Source organism: Strongylocentrotus purpuratus, unplaced genomic scaffold, assembly GCF_000002235.5.
Source record: "Strongylocentrotus purpuratus isolate Spur 01 unplaced genomic scaffold, Spur_5.0 spur5_scaffold_4, whole genome shotgun sequence".
NCBI lineage: Eukaryota > Metazoa > Echinodermata > Echinoidea > Camarodonta > Strongylocentrotidae > Strongylocentrotus > Strongylocentrotus purpuratus.
Window position 1 is genome coordinate 22825848 of NW_022145610.1, and position 18117 is coordinate 22843964.

Here is an 18117-nt window from a genome sequence, read left to right on the forward strand (position 1 = left end):
CAGTGCTTGTAACTTTACCAAGACTGGGCCAAATTTCTTATAGTTTGGTGATTCCAAAACCTTGCAGTACACACCACTACTTATATGCTAGATGATCAATCTTTTCTGATCGATTCCACAACGTTTCTTTCTCAACGCAATCGCATGACCAGAACTGGTCTTTACCTTTAACAAAGCATTTCTATCCAGAGACTTCCTGCCCTTGAATAATACAATTCATGCAACACCCTGCATCTACGAGACCATTTTTTTAAAGGAATTATCGACTGTGATTTTTAAAAGAATGCTGCTAATTACCTCTCTTGATATTTGAAGGTGAAGAGTTGCATAGTGAAGAGCCTTCTCGTGGTTACCTAATGACGTATGGGCGTTCCCTAAACTCCAGCATGCCCGTCCTTCCCCAACTCTGAAGGCAGATTTTTTTTTTTTTGATGAAGAAAAGTGGAAATCACAAGGGGAAAAGAAAGAAAGAATGGTCTTTTATTAGCAGGATTAATTGACATATGGCACATGCTACAGAATCACGGAGCAAGACTTTTAAAAATTCAAATAAAGACATACTGCATCTGATTATCTTGACTTCATCAGAGTAAAGAGAAGAAAAAATGGAAAGCCAAAAGTAACCAATAAAAATAAGAAATAAAATAAAGAAAAAATCTATCTAAACTACTGAAAAGGCAGTTCTGAATTCTGGTCAGTAGCTTCATAATGAAAAAACAGAATTCAACCAGAAGCTGATGAGTTAAGGATACTAACTTATTCTAATGCGAAAAGCTACAAATGAATAACATATGTGACAACATTTTGATAGGAATGTTTGAAAGTTGATTGAACAGCAATAAAAGATGGAGGAAAGTTTTGCCAATCAAGAATAAACTACAACAAACACTGCAAAATACGTGTGTTTTTGTTGGTGCTTAACAGAGTGCATGGGTGTGGATTTCAACAAGTTTTGTTTGCATTTTGTTACTCCCTAAATATAAAGTTAAAGGTAAAGACCAGTATTGGAAACGCCCCAATTTCAAAAAATGAAATGGAAGCTCTCATCACCAATCATGTGAAAGAATATGTTTTGACTAATACACGATGATAAAAAATTTGCCGGGAAACCGCCTACTAATTCATATATTTGGTAAATTTGTTTCTCTCATGGTCTGTGAGAGATATAGGGTAGTCCCATGTACATCTTTCTGTGTATAGTGCTTGTAACTTTACGAAGAATGGGCCAAAGTTCTTATCATTTTGATGATTCCAGAACCTTGCAGATGCTAGATGCTAGATGCTAGATGATCAACCTTTTTTGATCGATTCCACAACGTTTCTTTCACAATGCAATCGCATGACCATAACTGGTCTTTACCTTTAACAACACACAACCAACCAACAATTTATAATGCATCCATGAGAGTTCTAACTGTACATTACAACCAATTAACCCGTTAACTACTGAGTTCTCTCTTTCCCATAAGCTTAATACAGGGACCCCCTGGTTCCAGTAGGCAATGGATTAAATGCCGGGTATATAGAACCAGTTTCTCGTGAAATTCAGTAATAAAGTATGACAACTCAAGATTACCCACAAACTTGTCTTGATGTTTACTGGTAACAATGGCTGCCAATACATATGAATAAAGGGACACATTAAAGACGGGATGACATTTTGATAATTTCATTTATCAAGGAATCAGGTCCGTTTAAGCCCAGGTAAATAAATTACATGACAAAGGGATAATTCTTGTGGAATGGCGCAAAAATTGAGCTTATTCAATGATTATACCAAAGCCAAGTTCCTTGCTTATTCACTTAAAGACGTAAATCGTTACTAAATCTAATTTGATATTGAGGAGTCTCCTGACAAGATAAGGCTATCAAGATAATCAAGATAAGGGCTATCAAATAAAGTTGGCAAAAACTAGGAAACTAAATAATTCTGTTTCCCTACTTGATAAAATTAAGAGCAGAGAAATTTTCTGCACAATTCATGTTGTAAGTCGTATCTACATATGGTTCACTAGAAATCGACTATTTGTTTACTTAGCAATTAAATGCAAGAGGACATTTAGTAACCCTTGGTCGAAAGCTGTTAATTGTATGATGTAGGTCCTTATTATATGTATGGTGCAGGGTAATCTTGTTATTGCAAAGTGCGGGAGTTCATACAAATATTTAGAGCTAATTTAGTTTCAAGTGGATCCAATCGTTTGTTTTGTGAAATTTAAATATACCAATGCACATACACACAAGACATTTGCACTTGTTCGTCTTTTACTTGAGAAACAGGGTGAGTGGTAGTGTGAGGGTTAAGATTTGGGTTTTAGGAAACAGTTATACAGTGAAGCCCGTCTATAAAGACCACCCAAGGGAGACAAGAAAATCGGTCTTAATAGGCAGGTGGTCTTTATGTACAGGTTCCTTGAGTAAATTTTTCAATGAGAAACCATTTTCAAGGGAAACAAAAAAATGTGGTCTCTGTAGACAGGTGGTCTCTGTAGACAGGTAGTCTTTCTATACAGGTGGTCACTAAAGCAGGTTTGACTGTATACATGTATGTACATGTAGTTAGGGGTTAGATATAGTGTTGGGTCCAGGATTAAAATGTAATTAGGAATTTGATTAACTCTTCAAATGCCATGTTACCATTCCAAAAGAACAAATCCAATAGATATTTTCTACTTAAATAGAGGTTTCCTGCCTGAAGATACTGCCAAACTGTGATGTAATAGTGGTTAGGGTTGGAAATAACAAGGAACTACATGCCCAATACCCAGGGCTAATCTTATCAGTAATTGTTTGGACTGTTTGCGCTGATCAGTAAGTGGGGCAACAACAAGAAGTTAATGTAAGGTCTGTCTTCATCAGCCAGAATTGGCAAAATAGCCTGCTGTTTTGTGATCCGGGAAATTAGCTTGAAGTTACAAATCCCGTCCTCATCAGCTTGCTCGAGACATTAACTCAGGAATTTTGCTCAGTGTTCACGCATAATGCGAGTCTTCGGGCTGGTGATGACGAACCACAAATAGCGGGCTATTTTGCAAACTAGCCCAAGATATCTTAGGAAGATTTCCCGAGCAAATAGCCCACTATTTGCGTCTTCACCTGCCAAATAGCCCACTATTTTGTAATCTGGTTAATTTCCTGGATCAGAAATAGCGGGCTATTTGGCCAACTTGGGCTGATGAGGACAGGCCTATAGAAATCTTAACCACGCATAGGACTGATAGTCGCAGAAGCATGTGTGTCGTAAAGCGCCACTCACCTGTCGTTAAGTTGTTGAGCTATCTCCATGTGCCTGCTGTGATATTCCACGGCCTTCTCATACTCCCGTAATAAAGTATACGTGTTTCCTAGACTGTAGCACGCCTGAGCCTCCATGGCCAACTCACCGAGCTGCCTTGCAATGTGCAAACTTTTCCTGAAATAATACAAACACGAAAGAAGGAATTTAGAAGTGAACGGGGCAAAACGTTAGATTATCCAGAATAAAATAAGTGTACAAACAACAAAATAATTGATTTGATATAGATCATTATCAAAAACATTAAAATAGCAACCAAAAGGCTGAAACGGATTGATTTTTTTTTTAATGTCCATTAATAAGACAATACATTAAACTTTGATTCAATAGAAGATATTCATTTACAAATAGAATCAATAGAATATATTTGTCAGTTACATAATTTTTACAAATCAGATAATTTGTATCAATCTACTATTGTCTAGAATTTAAATGTTTAATAGTTTTAAAAGTTTGCTTGCTGTAATGAAAACATTATGGAAAATGTCAAGGGCATTCCTTGTAATTGAATGTACCAAAATATTAATTTCCTAATACAGCTTTTATCTATTTCAGAATTTCATATGCAAAGTAGATGTTTAAAAAACTATAAAATTTGCTGGAATATATTGCTCATAGTATATTCTAAAATGTTGTGCTGTGAAACATTTTCAATCATTTTGCTACCTATGAAACTTTCAAGAGTCATTGTATACTTTTGTATGAAACAGTGTATTAAAGTGCTTTGAAAAAGAACTACAGAGTCACAAAATCTGAAAAACATTTTGAATATATTTCCATAGCAATTTCAATGCCATTTTAACACTTGCTAGAATATATTGCTTATATTCTATTTCAAAATGTTGTGTTTTGAAACATTTTCAACTATCTCGCTACCTACAAAACTCTCAAGAGATGTACAATACTTGTGTATGTGTATGACATAGTGTATTAAAGTGCTTTCACAAAAAATTACAGAGTCACACGATCGGAAACTCCTTTTAGAAATCATTCCACAGCAATTTCAATACTCAATTGTGTTGCCCCTAGAAATTACATTCAAAGGATGTGAGATGACTATTGTAATGTTTGCACTTATCCATAAGCCAAACACTAGGCTATTGAAATTGCCCTAGAGTTGCTTTCTTGAATGTGTGTGCGAAATTAGTGACTTCATAGTTCCATACCAGAATCAAATCCAGTCTAATATGTATGAACTGAAAATATAAATTAATAATTTCATTTTTCAATTTGTTACATTGTTTTGAAATATTGGATCGATGTACATCAAATTTATTCAAACTGAGTGTACTTACAACAAAATACTTTCTTCTAACAGAAAAACCACTTAAAGGTAATACAAAGTTTTGGTATGGGGTCATGAATTTGGTTCAAATGAACATAATGGAAGCATATGCGATCCTACAATATTCAGTGATCGTTGCCGCGGTTGAAATCGAGTCTAAAGTGATGAAATTGTAAATAATAAACACTTTATGTTGTATAGCGCCCTCTCAAGGTCAAGATATTGATTTAGCTATAAACAATGTTATTTGACTAAAATCGACCAATTTGCTATTACCATTTGGAATATATATATCACAACTGCATATTCTGAGACTTTCATGGTCGCAGCTACCATCGTATGGCCGTAGGTGCTATTTGAAATTCATCAAAATTTACCGGGAGCACCGGTAAATTTTTATATTCAATTTTTCTCGAAAGCAGAAGTGTTTTAGGGGACAATTATTTTAGTGATTATAATACATCCATAGGGGCATCCAAATATATCAACATTGTAAAGAATCACTATCCAGCCAATTTTCAAAAATTACCAAAACTTTGTAATACCTTTAATTCTGTCTCTTTCATTCTATATTTCTATTTTCCAGCAAAAGATTTTAATAGTACATGGGACTGAGGAATCGTTTAGAAGAGCCATGTAAATAAGTAAAAGAATGTTTAAAAGAAAGTATGCCTATCCCGGCTGTTAAATGCATGAGATCAATAAACACTCAAGTTTGAATTGAATATTAATTAACTTTTGCAAGTGACCACTCCCTCTCCCCACCACAAAAGCCAAATCTTGCATGCATCCTAACGCCCCTCAGTTTAATTACAAATCAACACCCTCAATTTCAGAACCAAGTTGACAATGTAGGAAAAAAGGATTACGATTCTAATAGTGCAACAACACTCTAGAGCTGTGACCAAATTTCAAACAATTTGCTATGTCTTTGAGTCCTGCATGAGATGACTATCGGTACTTTTTATTGTGAAGTAGCATAGAGAATTTATATGAAATATTATTTATCAATTGAAAGCATACAAGTATGACCCCAGTTCTTTAACATGTGTATTGGGTAAGTACCAACAAAAGTGGCTACTTTCAACATGTGACAGATTCAAGTGTTTTGTTTCATTTCTATTCAGATAAGTCTAGGTTGAGCATTACTTTTTTTTTTTGTTCGGTTTTGCTTAGCAACTTGGTATCAAACAACAAGAAAATTGTTAAGATGTCAGATGTGCTGTAGCATCACCAGGAAAAGAATGAGATCTGGAGCATTTTTATTTTGTAGGGTGGGGCTTTGCAGGTCTGAGAAAATTATTTTTTTAAATATTCAAAAATCTATGAAATATTTTAATAGATGTTTGAATAACAAAATATGGGTTGTATGTAGCCCTGCACATCAACAGGAATTAACTAATATTTGGATGACCCTTGACCTTTAAATACATTGCTATTCATTTCGCTTGTTCAGTCCCTTCTCTATCCAATAACTTTTCATCGCAATTTATATGTCCCATGAAACCCCTATCCAACCTCTCTCTCTGTCTCTTCCCCACGCTATCTTCTTTCTCTCTCTTTCTTTCCCTTCCTCCCTCTCTCTCTCTCTTCCCTCTCGCTATCTTCTTTCTCTCTCTTCCTTTCCCTTCCTCCCTCCCTCTCTCTCTCTCTTCCCTCTCGCTATCTTCTTTCTCTCTCTCTTCCTTTCCCTTCCTTCCTCCCTCTCTCTCTCTCTCTCTTCCCTCTCGCTATCTTCTTTCTCTCTCTTCCTTTCCCTTCCTTCCTCCCTCTCTCAATACTCTCTCTCTCTCTCTCTCTCTTCCCTCTCACTATCTTCTTTCTCATTCTACCTTTCCCTTCCTTCCTCTCTCTCTCTCTCTTCCCTCTCGCTATCTTCTTTCTCTCTCTTCCTTTCCCTTCCTTCCTCCCTCTCTCAATACTCTCTCTCTCTCTCTCTTCCCTCTCACTATCTTCTTTCTCATTCTACCTTTCCCTTCCTTCCTCTCTCTCTCTCTCTCTCTCTTCCCTCTCGCTATTTTCTTTCTCTCTCTTCCTTTCTCTTCCTCCCTCCCTCCCTCCCTCCCTCCCTCCCTCCCTCCCTCTCTCTCCCTCTCCCTCTCCACCCCACTCTCCCTTCTCTCCTCTCCACCCCTTCCCTCTCTCGTTATCCTTGTCTCTCTCTCTCTCATCTTCATTGTGCAGTCATCGAGCACAAATGCTGAATTACACTCATTCCACTTCATCTTCCTCAAAAAATCCAATTACAAATGAACAAAACTAATTTTGGAAATGATATTCTCGCCACAGCCGGGAAACGACCATGACCCAATAAACGGACAATTCCAATTGTACTTTTGTCATCAATTGGCAGCTTGTAATAAACTTCTCCTTTTCAATAATACCCAAGCTTCCACAAATAAAATATAATTGTGTAATTCTCATTGAATTTGACATACAAAATTGTGTACACACGCAAGTTACTTGACATTTTAGAATATACGTGGGTTGAAGAAAAAAAGCGTGAAAATGCTCTAAATTTGCATGAGCATCCGTGGATTTTAATCGTTTTAAACCAACTGGTTTAAAAAAATAATAAAAAACTCTTTCAAACATCAAAGATGAACTATGCATCACCCAGGAAAGCAATTCAAGGTCAATTTCATATTCATTAATTTAATTTCAATTAGACCAAGTTAGTTGGTAATGAATTTGTATTGTGTGAAGTGTAGGTGTGAGGTACATGCAGCTACAGCAGAATCGAAAAGATAGGCGTGGATAATTAATTGCTTTTTTGTCTACATGTTTAATACAGATGAACAGAGAGACAATGAAGAAACGATGGGATTAGGCTACGAATATAATTTGTTCTCTCTCTCCATTTTTAAAGCTTGATTCCGATGGATTGCGACCCTGTTTGCTTCAACTTCATTCCTGTGCCTGCCTTAAGTACTGACTGGCATTGTTAAAGCATGTTTCCCCCTGGTCCCAATAGCATTCATAAAAAGACAAACATCACATTGATAAAGGGAGTGTGGCTTGGCAAATACTGGTTAACGCCATATACAGGTGTACGTCTTCTTTTGGACAACTTCACGTAAAGGAATTGGCTTGATTAACGGTAGTCAGTGACTTAATCTCTACATGGTCAGCGGTCGCCTCGTCTGTAGTCGTATTATACCCGATTGGCCCCGAGTCAGGCCACGGGAAAGACACATAGTCTCGTCATGCTACGTTCCCTTTAAGCTTAAAACATTCTCATATGAAAATTATTTCTGGTATTGTCAAACATAATCCACAAGCATTGGAATCTTGTTCACTTTAATGAACTATATTCATGTATCTACCTTCGTCACTAATTGACATATTTTAAAAGCATGTTCCCATGGGTGCAAGCAGCGTTCATACAAGGACATTTTATTCATCATGCTTGATATGAACTACTCACATTGTCATGTGTGATGCAACTTTTGTGAATTGCAACCGTTTTCATTATCACCAACTTCATTGATGCTCCTGTCTTTTATAGTAGCTGACATAAACTCCCCCAAAAGTTTGGATATCATGGAAACTCAAAGTTTATTTGATAATATCTATCTTGTTAGGGCATAATCATCACAATGTTTAGTATCATAAGAAAATAGATTTATTCCGTTGTAAAATGATACCCCATTTGCTATGAATTTTCAGCCATGGAATGTGCGTTACATCAAACTAAGGGGCAAGGTCAAAAGTCAAAAGTTGCAAGATGCAACGCTCCTATTCGGATGTGCATTCACTATGAACATGACAGATAAAGAAAGCGGACAAAATATACAGTTCCTCAGGTAGACAAAGGAACATCCCTTCACTGCTATTATGTAAAAAGTGAATATGCATGTGACACCTGTTCTACACATTTTTACATAATAGCAGTGAAGGGATGTTCCTTTGTCTACCTGAGAAACTGTATATTTTGTCTGCTTTCTTTGTCAGTCATGTTCATAGTGATTCTTCTTTCTTTGAAGCGTGTAGGTTTGATGTGTAGTGCACTGCATAACAACAGCTTACAAGTGTATTTTTCAACTTTTCACTGTTGACCCTGCCCCTTATTCAGATGTACTGCTCGTTCCATGGCTGCAAAGTCACAACAAATATGGAATCCTTTGAAAGAGGAATACATACTTTCTAATGATTCTTTAATAACAAAAAGACAATCATGCCATGAATAAGGAGATATAATCGATTAAACTTGAGTTTCGAGACGTTTTTTGAAGGGTTTAGGAAGAGCATGTTCCTCGTCACAACATTCACACGAGGACACCGTCTCACTTACTTGTAATATTTGGCAGCCACTTCAAACTGTACCATGAAGACACATGCGTTTCCTAGGTTGCTGTAAGCTCGCCTCTCTGCTGCTTTGTCTCCGAATTCCTTTGCTATAGCAAGACGCTGAAAATGACAAATAAAAAAAGATAAAATTGAGTCTCACATCCTGCCAACTTTAATTCGGTATTCTTCACAGATCTAAGTGATACAAAAAATCAAAGTCAATAAATGTCTTCCAAAGAATGTTTTATAATACAGGTATGAATGTAAAATATTTTTTCCTTCATCAATTCTAATTAATAAGTTGATATTATTATTATTATTATTATTATTATTATTATTATTATTATTATTATTATTATTATAAGTCAATATTAAGTTGAAGGGTCAAGATACAAAATATGAAATTGTTATGCCATTTGGTTATCCAAATTTCACAAAATGGCCCCTAGATGACATCACATTATGCAAATGACCTTGAAAAGTTTTGTGTGTCCAGTCCTCAGTAGGGTCTAATTAGAATGTTTGAGGTATATGTTCCACAAGAAATTTACAGGAAAGAGAAAAGGGGGGGGGGGGTTCCTGACAAATATAATAGGTGATATGTACAATAGTACATACTACCTAATTAGTCTACAGCAAACAAATTTCAGACCCTATTACGACTGGCAAGGGGATTTGACTTACAAGCAACATTTACACACTTAATACTCCTTCTGTATTACAGGTATAGATTCTTAGTTTCATACTTTGGGCAACCTAATTTCCTGGCAAATAGAAAACCCACACAAAATCAATGTACAGCATAGTATATAATCTCTGGTATAATCTCTGGTTTATACTACATGTAAGAAGAACTTTCAAAATGCATCTCAATTCTGCATCGTGTATTCATGAATGCTAAACCCTTGATTATCATACTGATGTGCTGTCTGCAATGCACGGCTATCAATAAATAATTGTCTACAAACGAAGAAGAGAATATACTAAAAGGAAGATAATCCCTGCATCAGCTAGAGTATGGAAATCCCAGTAATGGGGGCAGTGATAGATAATGTAGTGGTGGAATTGTAGGTGGGCTGCAGAACCCAAATAGTCTGTTCCTACGCTAGTTTGGCCTAATTACACCGAGATAATGTGTTAACCAAACAACAATAGTCTACTAATTACATGTAGCTATACTACATTATCATTTCTTTTTATGGAAGACACAGAGACAGAGCTACAACTGTCTGTCATTTGTTGTGGTTGTTGTTATTGATGTTGTCATTGTGGTGATTGTTGTTGTGGTTGTGGTGGTGGTTGTTGTTGTTGTTGTTGTTGTCTTTGATGCAACATGTCAACATTTATAAAATTTCAAAATTGCTGTGGCATGTTCACGAATCAAGACAAATCTGCACAATACAAAAAAGCTGATCAGAATAAGAAAGACCTACTGTGTGTAAACAGAATCAGATCGAATTAAAATTTGTAATAAAGGTCGGGAAAGAAAGATTAAGCATTAAGCTTGATTGAAATAGTAGAATTCCAATGCAAGTCTTTTGCTACAAATATTATCTCTGAAAAAACATTGTTTACAAATCTCCATGTATGGTAGATTTCCTAGAAATGCAGGTAATATACAGAACCTAGAACTGAATATTGTTGCAGAACTACCGAATATAGAAGCTCAATGCAATATAATACTCTTCCTCTTACCACTAAATTACTTCAAAGTGTTAAAACATTCAAAAAGTATTTAAACAATACTATTCCAGACTTCTTGTAGCTGTATCTTTTTTTCTTTTTTTTTAATTTAAATTTTTTAAATAAATAATTTACTTGTCTAGCTTTCTCTCTTGTATATATACCGTAAATATTTCTCTCCTGTTTATTGTTTTACTTGAATTTGCTCTTATCATTATTGTAAGTTCTTATTTTGCTGTAAGTTTTCCTTACTTTTGTAATATCTATTTTCATGTTTTCTATGTCTATAGGGACCCCTCTGTAAACCTGCATTGTTATGCTAATAACGCTGAGTAGGGCCATCCCTCCGTCTTCCTTTTTATAAGTGTGTCTTTATGATTGTAAATATATATATCGTCGCTGTTTTCACGAAGTGACGGTAGTGAAAAAAAATTGCATTCACTTTGCGTTACGATTATTCTCACTACCGTCACTTCGTGAAAACAAGGACGATATATATGTTGATGTCTTTTTAAATGAAAGAAAATAAATACAATACAATACAACTAACAGTAGGGGAATAGGAATAGACACACAGCAGGGAAGGGAGAGGAAGAGAGAGGACAAGTAAAGAGTGAAGAGAGGAAGAGAAAGAAAGGGAGACCAGGAAAGAGATAGAAAGAAATAGATACAGAGGATAGAGATGTAAAAAGAGAAACATGAAGAAAGACAGAGACAAGGAGATAGAGAGGGAGGGAAAGGGAGAGAGAGAGAAAGAAGAGTACAATGCAAAATAACTGTCAAAATAATCTGTGAAAAGTGCTGCAATTTCTGAGGCCATTTCGCGGGAGTAGGAGCACCGCGGCTTGACATATTAACTTGGATGTCAAAAGCACGCCGGAGATTAAATTTTTCAAGTGCTTCTTCCTCCTCTTCCTTTTCTACTTTTTCTTCTCCTCCTTTCGCTCACCTCTGTGTGGAATTGTATAGCCGTCTCGAAGTTGCCCAGAAGATAATGTGTGTTGCCTAGGTTACCACAGGCCCTGCCTTGTGCCGCTCTGTCTCCAAGCTCCCTCACTATTGCTAGGTTGGCTCTGTCAATAAAGAAAGAAGAAGACAAAGAATCAGTATCCTCTCAAGCAAACTCTGCATATTTATTATGATGGGTTGAGATTCGACGGAATGGGAAAATGTTTGCAGCGTAGTTCAGCAAATTTGTTCCTTTTAGAGAGTCTTTAACACACATTTGACGTATGACATACTCTTTGGAAAGGCAACGCATGTACATACTGATATAAACTTGAATATAAGATATATCCATTTTATTGTTCAGGTTCAATGGAATGGGGAAATCTTTGATGTTCAATTTAGAGAGTCTTTAACGCCCATATTTCCTACAACATAATATTTCAAAAGGCAATGCAATAAGCCTCAGTTACTGATATAAACTCTAATATAAAATATATTTATTTGATTGTTCAGGTTCAATGGAATAGGAAAATCTTTGCGGCCGCGTTATTCAGCAAATTTGTTCCATTTAAAGAGTCTTTAACACATTTATCATCTAGGACATAATTTTTCAAAAGGCAATGCAATAAGCCTCAGTTACTGATATAAACTCTAATATAAAATATATTTATTTGATTGTTCAGGTTCAATGGAATAGGAAAATCTTTGCAGCCGCGTTATTCAGCAAATTTGTTCCATTTAAAGAGTCTTTAACACATTTATCATCTAGGACATAAATTTTCAAAAGGCAATGCAATAAGCCTCAGTTACTGATATGAACTCTAATATAAAATACATTTATTTGATTGTTCAGGTTTAAGCGAATAAAAAAGCATTACCGGTAGTCAGTAGTTGAACAGAAATCAACAAAAGTTGTTCATTTTTTAAAAGTCTTTTTCATGTACGATCTGCAAGAAACCCTGGGGGAAGTCTTTTCACAATCCTCAGTAAACGGTATATTAAAATAACAATATTTATTTAATAATTCAGGCTTCAGGGAAGTGACTCCTTCAAAGTTCAACAGGCAAGGTTGCTCCATTTTGAAGAGAATATCTCACTCATATTCAATCTGCCAGAAACTATTTCGCAAGGCATATGAATGCTTCCGTAATTTAAATGGAAAGAAAAGCTAATGGGTCTCTAAAAGGCAGTGTATAATAACAGAAAGAGTTGCAATGGTTATCAAATTTGCACAAAGGTCTTTACATGGGCTATGAGACCGATTCTATTTTGATGTAATGAAATATACTAAAAATATACATCTACGAATCGGTGACACGAACCCTAATGATTTGCCATTAGGGAACAATCAAATCAATGTGATTTGCATTTTTTATCAGTAACGAAAGCTTCATGCATTGCCTTTTCAAAGAGTATGTCATAGACCATACATGACTTTCTCTTTCGTGAGGTGACATTTTCAAGATATTTCAAATCAGTTAGTAGCACTTCTCAAGGCAAATTCTTACTTTTAATGGTAACTTTTACAGCTTGTGCCCATTTGCAAATGTATGGAATTGAATCTTGCTAGAATAGATCAAGTTATATGTAGAATTTCAAGACAATTTCAAATGTTGCATGTTTCACTTCTTCCCTATAAAAAGCACTTAAGAGACCAAAATAGAAAACATGTGAAATGTGAAACGATGTAAGCAAGCTCTTTACAGCAATCCTAATACAATACCAGGTACATGAAGCTTTCCAGTGAAATACTCTATTGAAAAAAACATATTTCTATTTTATGAACAGGGTACACAAGCTCAAGTTTGTAATTTGAGGACAAAATCACTTTGTGTCTGAGTTACAACTGTACCTGTATCAGAAAAACATTTACCGTAAATCTCCGTGTATAAGACACACTTTTTTGCCGCCAAAAAAATTGAAAGTCGGGGGTGCGTCTTATACGTTTGGATTTATCCCCTCCACCTGGCAATGTCTCCCAGCTCAGTAATCGGTGTGTTGACTCACCACTCAGAAACTAGAACAACACTCCAATTTATTTGTAATCTTGGTTTTAAGGTAATCTTTCTAATAGATCTCAAAATTTAGTTTATAAAATTCCTTCAATTTTTCTTCTATAACACACGGCGTACCACAAGGTTCTATCCTAGGTCTTCTACTATTTTTGATTTACATTAATGATCTTACACATTATTCTAAAACGACATTGTTACTATTATTTGTGACAAGTTCACAAGCACAAATCGGCGCCTTCAACTGCACCTTGCAGTCCTTCCTCGCGTGGGTTTTTAAACATGGACCTGGCTTCCTTCCAGAGAGAAAAAAAAGGGGAAAAAACGCCTTATACACAGAGATTTAAGGTATATAGTCCCTATATATTGCTGTAGCCATTGTCATTTTATTGTCACCATTGCCAGATTTATACTTTGCTTACTCATCAATAAACCTCAATAACAGGTCATTAATGATGTAAAATGTATCATTAAGACTATATTTTTATCTTTCCGCAAGGACTATGCCCGGAAAAACCCCCCTTCTTTCTCTGTCTCTCTCTTTCTCTCTCTCTCTTACACACAAGACACTTTTTCTTCCAGATGCATCCCTCTTATTCTCCCTTGGATGTTATAATTGATGTAGTGAAGGAGGTTTGTAAAAGAATCACAATCACATGTAGATGTTCCAGATTGCATAGTTACTTTCCAGATTTCAATATCATTTAAGATAAGAAAGCAAGATAGCTGTCACCACAATAACATGATTTTGTGTTAATGAGACAGTGAATATACATGTGCTTGAGCTGCAATTTTTTCTATAGCAGGGCCCCCGTCTTATAAAGACTTGCGATTGATCTAAATCAATCTAAAGTCCTCCAATCAATCACAAGTTTGCAGTCTCCTATCTCTTATGTACATAGTTGTGATTGATATCAATAGCAAATAAGTTGCCCCTAATACGACCTCTTTATAAAGACGGGGCGCCTACATAATATTAGAATGGAGCATTCACACTGCCTGTAAAGAATACCAGGCAAGGCAATGGAAACCTGCTCCAATTCTCTCCTAGTAGACACTTTCGTAATAAACATTCACCCAGAGGTTTGCTTGAATGTTATTCTTTTCTTAATAATAATAATATTCCATTCTTGTATACTGTATATCACATTAAGATATAATATCCCTATGATATATAACATCTCTAACATCCCAAAGAGCTTTGGAAATGATTACCCTAACTGTTATCAGTGCACAGTGCACCTTATCTAAGTGGTGTGTGACAAATGTAAATTTACGTCTTGCCAGAGGACGTTAGAGTTGTGGCAGGGATTTGAACCCTGTGCCTTGTGGTTCACAGTCCGAAGACTTATCCACTGGACCACAAAACCTCTACATATTCTTGCTTTCCATACAATATTTAATAGTCTCATTTCGGTTAATGAACTCTTAGTGGCTTGCAAACAACAACTGATACTTTCTTTAATCCAAGCACTTTCCATTTATTTCCTATCCTCGCCTTTATTCAGTATTCCTTTTCATGACATTTCTCATATGGCCTCGTTCATACTTGACATGGTTGACCACCTCAAAAATCCTCGGGGACAAAATTAAAACCATTTTGTATGTAAATGACTGGCAAATTGGCAAGTACTAGAAGGGATTAAAAGAAGAAGCCAATGCAATAAAGGGGCATTTGGTACTTAATCATGTGCTTGTTAAAAGACACCGAACGGTAAAGTAAGCATATGCTACTATACTTAAATACCACAACTCTCATTTTTCCTGGCAGCATCCCTGCGAAATTTGAACGAGGCTTAACTCAAGTCTTTACATGTTCATAAGCTTGCTCTTTGAAAAGGTTCTGGTGACATTTAAATTCACAACATAGCCTCAGCATCAATCTCCATTAAAAAGCCACAGTATGTAGAAAGACAAACAAAATTACAGAGAACATGTTTCACTTTTTTCTATCCATGATTGTGGGTGGCTCTGGAATGCAGCCTTCTGAAGAAGAAAAAACAGAACAGTATAGACATAATCTTGTGCTACACTATAGTTATATCATTTAACTTACTATATTATCACATGACCACTTTTCATGTTAATCTGCTTATTAATATTTCTTTTACATGGCTTCTTAAATTTCTCAGAAAAAGAGTTACTGGTATAGATATAATCAAGTAATAGTTAATATCATTTTAAATCTTATATCACATGGCCACTTTTCATATTAATCTTCTAATCAATATTTCTTTTCCATGCCTTCTTAAATTTCCCAGAAAGAGAGTTATAGTTATATCATTTAAATTCTTATCACATAACCACTTTTCATATTAATCTTCAATATTTCTTTTACATGGCTTCTTAAAATTTCCAAGAAAGAGAGTTATAGTTATATCATTTAAATTCTTATCACATAACCACTTTTCATATTAATCTTCAATATTTCTTTTACATGGCTTCTTAAAATTTCCAAGAAAGAGAGTTATAGTTATATCATTTAAATTCTTATATCACATGGCCAATTTTCTTATTAATCTTCTTATTAATATTTCTTTTACATGGCTTAAAATTTCCAACAAAGAGAGTTATAGTTATATCATTTAAATTCTTATCACATGACCACTTTTCATGTCAATCTTCTTATCAAAATTAATTTTTTTCATGGCTTCTTAAAATTTCCAACAAAGAGAGTTATAGTTATATCATTTAAATTCTTATCACATGACCACTTTTCATATTAATCTTCTTATCAATATTTCTTTTACATGGCTTCTTAAAATTTCCAACAAAGAGAGTTATAGTTATATCATTTAAATTCTTATCACATGACCACTTTTCATGTCAATCTTCTTATCAAAATTAATTTTTTTCATGGCTTCTTAAAATTTCCAACAAAGAGAGTTATAGTTATATCATTTAACTTCTTTTCACATAACCACTTTTCATATTAATCTTCTTATCAATATTTTTTTAAACATGGCTTCTTAAATTTCCCACAAAGAGAGTTATAGTTATAATATCATTTAAATTCTTATCACATAACCACTTTTCATATTAATCTTCAATATTTCTTTTACATGGCTTCTTAAAATTTCCAAGAAAGAGTTATAGTTACAGTATATCATTTAAATTCTTATCACATGACCACTTTTCATATTAATCTTCTTATCAATATTTCTTTTACATGGCTTCTTAAAATTTCCAACAAAGAGAGTTAAAGTTATATCATTTAAATTCTTATCACATGACCACTTTTCATGTCAATCTTCTTATCAATATTATTTTTTTTACATGGCTTCGTAAAATTTCCAATAAAGAGAGTTATAGTTATATCATTTAAATTCTTATCACATGGCCACTTTTCATATTAATCTTCTTATCAATATTTCTTTTACATGGCTTCTTAAAATTTCCAACAAAGAGAGTTATAGTTATATCATTTAAATTCTTATCACATAACCACTTTTCATATTAATCTTCAATATTTCTTTTACATGGCTTCTTAAATATCCCACAAAGAGAGTTATAGATATAATAATCAAGTTTTGGTTATATCATTTAAATTTCTTATCAAATAATCACTTTTCATATTAATCTTCTTATCAATATTTCTTTTACATGGCTTCTTAAATATCCCACAAAGAGAGTGGTCCTCATGAAACAAGTATATAGGCGGAATCGGAGATGATAATTTGAGGGTTTTGGAGGACTTTGGGAGCTATGTATTCTGTAGCTCCTGAGGTAAATACAGTAAAACCTGTCTTGGCTACAACCTCTCTATAAAAGCCACAAGTCTATAGGGGTCACCTATATATTGTTTCCCTCTAAGATGAAACGTGTGTGATAGAACCTGTCTAGAAAGGCCACCTTTATACAACGGCCAGTTTTCCTGTTTCCCTTGGGTAGCCTCAATAGACAGGTTCGACTGTAATTCTTACCAATGTACTTTGAGACTTGAGTATCAATGGACATGACTGTTCCATGAAATTATGCCAAACTTTATAATTCCATACCTTTCTTATATTACATCTGATTCTGATGAAACTTTCAATGTTTTGTGTGTTAAAAAATTCTCTATTTATTCATTTCAACTTTATACCGGTACCAATGGGTCGTACTGGCCCTTTAGGTCATTTTTTTTTGTAAAGCAATGTTTTACCGCAATATATGTGATGTGGATGAGCCTTAAAGACAGACTTTAGTACTGGTAATGTGATTGCATTGTGAAAGAAAAGGTGTGGAAAGGATCAGAAACAGTTGATCATGTAGCATGTAAGTATTGGTGCGCACTGCAAGGTTCTGGAGTCATCAACATCATCATAAATTTGGCAGAGTCTTGGTAAAGTAACAATCACTTACACAGAAAGATGTATATGGGACAACACACATGGTGTCGGGGCTAGTACTACCCTGATTTCCTTATCTTTCTATGCTCATTACTCAGCCAGTATACATTTTTCTTCCAAAATTGTTTGGCACATGATATTTATTTGTAATCTTGAACATTCAGTGCAAGTTTCGTTAGATTCTGTGAGAATTCATTTTCTTTTTTTACCAGAACTCAAGTTTATTTTTAAGATAGGCAAGACATCCCACATCCTCCCCAAAAAGGAGAGATT

General features: G+C 34.9%; 1 protein-coding gene across 2 annotated transcripts in view; it reads right to left on the reverse strand.

The window, feature by feature from the left end:
* Positions 1–18117, reverse strand: part of ags (activator of G-protein signal) — a 64895-nt gene that overhangs the window by 22562 nt on the left and 24216 nt on the right. For both annotated transcript variants that reach the window (NM_001040405.1, XM_030997005.1), the window contains 4 exon segments: positions 298–406; positions 3257–3412; positions 8875–8990; positions 11503–11626. In NM_001040405.1, the coding sequence (NP_001035495.1) occupies positions 298–406; positions 3257–3412; positions 8875–8990; positions 11503–11626 (505 nt within the window).